The sequence below is a fragment of the Nanorana parkeri genome, unplaced genomic scaffold (genome assembly GCF_000935625.1).
Source record: "Nanorana parkeri isolate BGI_ZX_2015 unplaced genomic scaffold, ASM93562v1 scaffold561, whole genome shotgun sequence".
NCBI classification, from domain to species: domain Eukaryota; kingdom Metazoa; phylum Chordata; class Amphibia; order Anura; family Dicroglossidae; genus Nanorana; species Nanorana parkeri.
Genome location: NW_017306829.1, coordinates 746,488 through 748,377, shown reverse-complemented (window position 1 = coordinate 748,377; position 1,890 = coordinate 746,488). Strand labels below are relative to the sequence as shown.

The window sequence follows — 1,890 nt, the reverse complement described above, 5'->3', positions numbered from 1 at the left end:
TATTATTGTTAATAATATTATTAATAATAATTATTATGAACTATATAAAATAGAATATATATGGTTTATATATACTATATTTAAAAAGAAGAACACATTACTAGTCCTGTGGCAATGCAGCCATGTATAATACACCACATACATAACATACAAAAGTATTATGTGGCAGAAATCATTCACAGCACGTCTAAAACTTCATAGCATCCTATGGGAGGATTCTAAGATGAGTTGATGTTACATTTTGGATGTATATACTCATTTCATACTCTTCATCATACATGGTCTCCTGTCATCACAGTAGGACCGTGCAGTGATTTAGTCATCAGTCCCTCCTTACCTGTAGCTCATGCAGCCGAGACAGACCACCTCTGCAGAATATATCTGTCAGGAAGCTGATGGCAGAGGGTCCAGGAACGTCTGCCAGTGACTTGTGCCTCTTGATGATTTTCTCTGGTCTCCTCAGGAAGGACTCAGCCCAGACCTCCGTGAGATTTCTAAATACAGAAGAGGACCTGTTAGCCAGTTTGAGTGTCTGTGCCATGGTGCCCGGGGGATCGCTGGGCAAGGAGAAGATGGTATCTTTGCTTGCTGCATCCTTCAGCTGTGGTAGCTCCCCTATTTATACAGGGACACATACTATAATCCCTTCTACAAAACAGAAGGCATGTGCGCGATGCGGACCCGCCCCCTATATGTCATCCCCCCAATCAGTTTCATCATCCTTCTCTAGAAATACTACATACTGGTCAGGTATTCATGGATGGGCGTGGCCAGACAGAGATATGACAGGACAGGGGCGCCCCGGCAGCCAGTATCTTCGGAGGGGGCGTGGCCTCGCAGCTGGCTATTGGCCCGCAGCTGCATGTGTTGAGTATGGCAACAGCCTGGGCTCCACGTGGGCTGCCGGTGACAGGCACACACCAGGAGTGGAGGTGGGATGGATGTAATTGGTGGCATGGATGTCACTTGCTGGGATGAATGCCACTTGCTGGGATGGATGTCATTGGTGGGATGGATGTCACTTGCTGGGATGGATGTCACCTGCTGGGATGGAGGACATTGATGGGATGGATGTCACCCTGCAGACTGTGTAACGGTCATCACTATGTTAAAAGGCGAATTGTAATCATTTAGGGGAAGAAGGAACATTGTTAGGGCACTGATCTGCCCACATGTTCCTTTTATGTTGGAGCTTCGTGTTTATAATGAGCTCTGTTCTGTGGTCATGGTCAGAGACAAGTCACCCAGCGTTGTGTATAGTGCTTGCGATGTTATAGGACAGGGATCCTGAGTACAAATGTGTTTAACCCCTTCATGACTGAGGCACTTTTTTCAATTTTTGCACCCATGTTATATTCCACATTTTAGGCCTGAAAATGACGTAAAACCCCCCAACATTATATATTTTCTGAATGCCAAGACCCTATAGAATAAAATGGTGGTAGTTGAAAATTTTTATGTTGCGCAATATTAGCGCAACTCCTTATTAAACCCCAAAATTTAGTGACAAATTTAATTAAATGCCCCAAAACACAACAAATTACCCATTTTTTAAATGAAATATAAAAGATGAGGTTACAACGAGTAAAACTATACCCAACATGCCCAGTTTACAGATTGCGTGCGACCGTGAAACGGCGAAAAACTGCAGTACCCCAAAAAGTCAATAAAAGACACTTTAAAAGCCCCCACAGGTCATCAATTTAGAGATACCCCAAAATACTGGCCCTAGGATTATTGCTCTCACTCCGGCGTGCGCGGCGATACCCAACATGTGTAGCGCGTTCGTCGTTTTCATGCGTAGGCGCACCCGACGCGTGTTTGCGTGCTCGCGGGGGCGGGGTACTTTTAAGGGTACTTTTAAAATTTTTTTTTTATTATTATTAGATT

General features: G+C 44.3%; 1 protein-coding gene across 1 annotated transcript in view; it reads right to left on the bottom strand.

Moving 5' to 3' along the window:
* The window catches only part of LOC108791588 (25-hydroxyvitamin D-1 alpha hydroxylase, mitochondrial), a 9,186-nt gene extending 8,641 nt beyond the window's left edge, over window positions 1-545 (bottom strand). Inside the window, exon 1 of the mRNA XM_018562114.1 lies at window positions 338-545. Coding sequence (XP_018417616.1) covers window positions 338-541 — 204 coding nt within the window. The 5' untranslated portion in view covers window positions 542-545. The remainder of the gene's footprint in view (window positions 1-337) is intronic.
* Window positions 546-1,890: the final 1,345 nt, after the last annotated feature.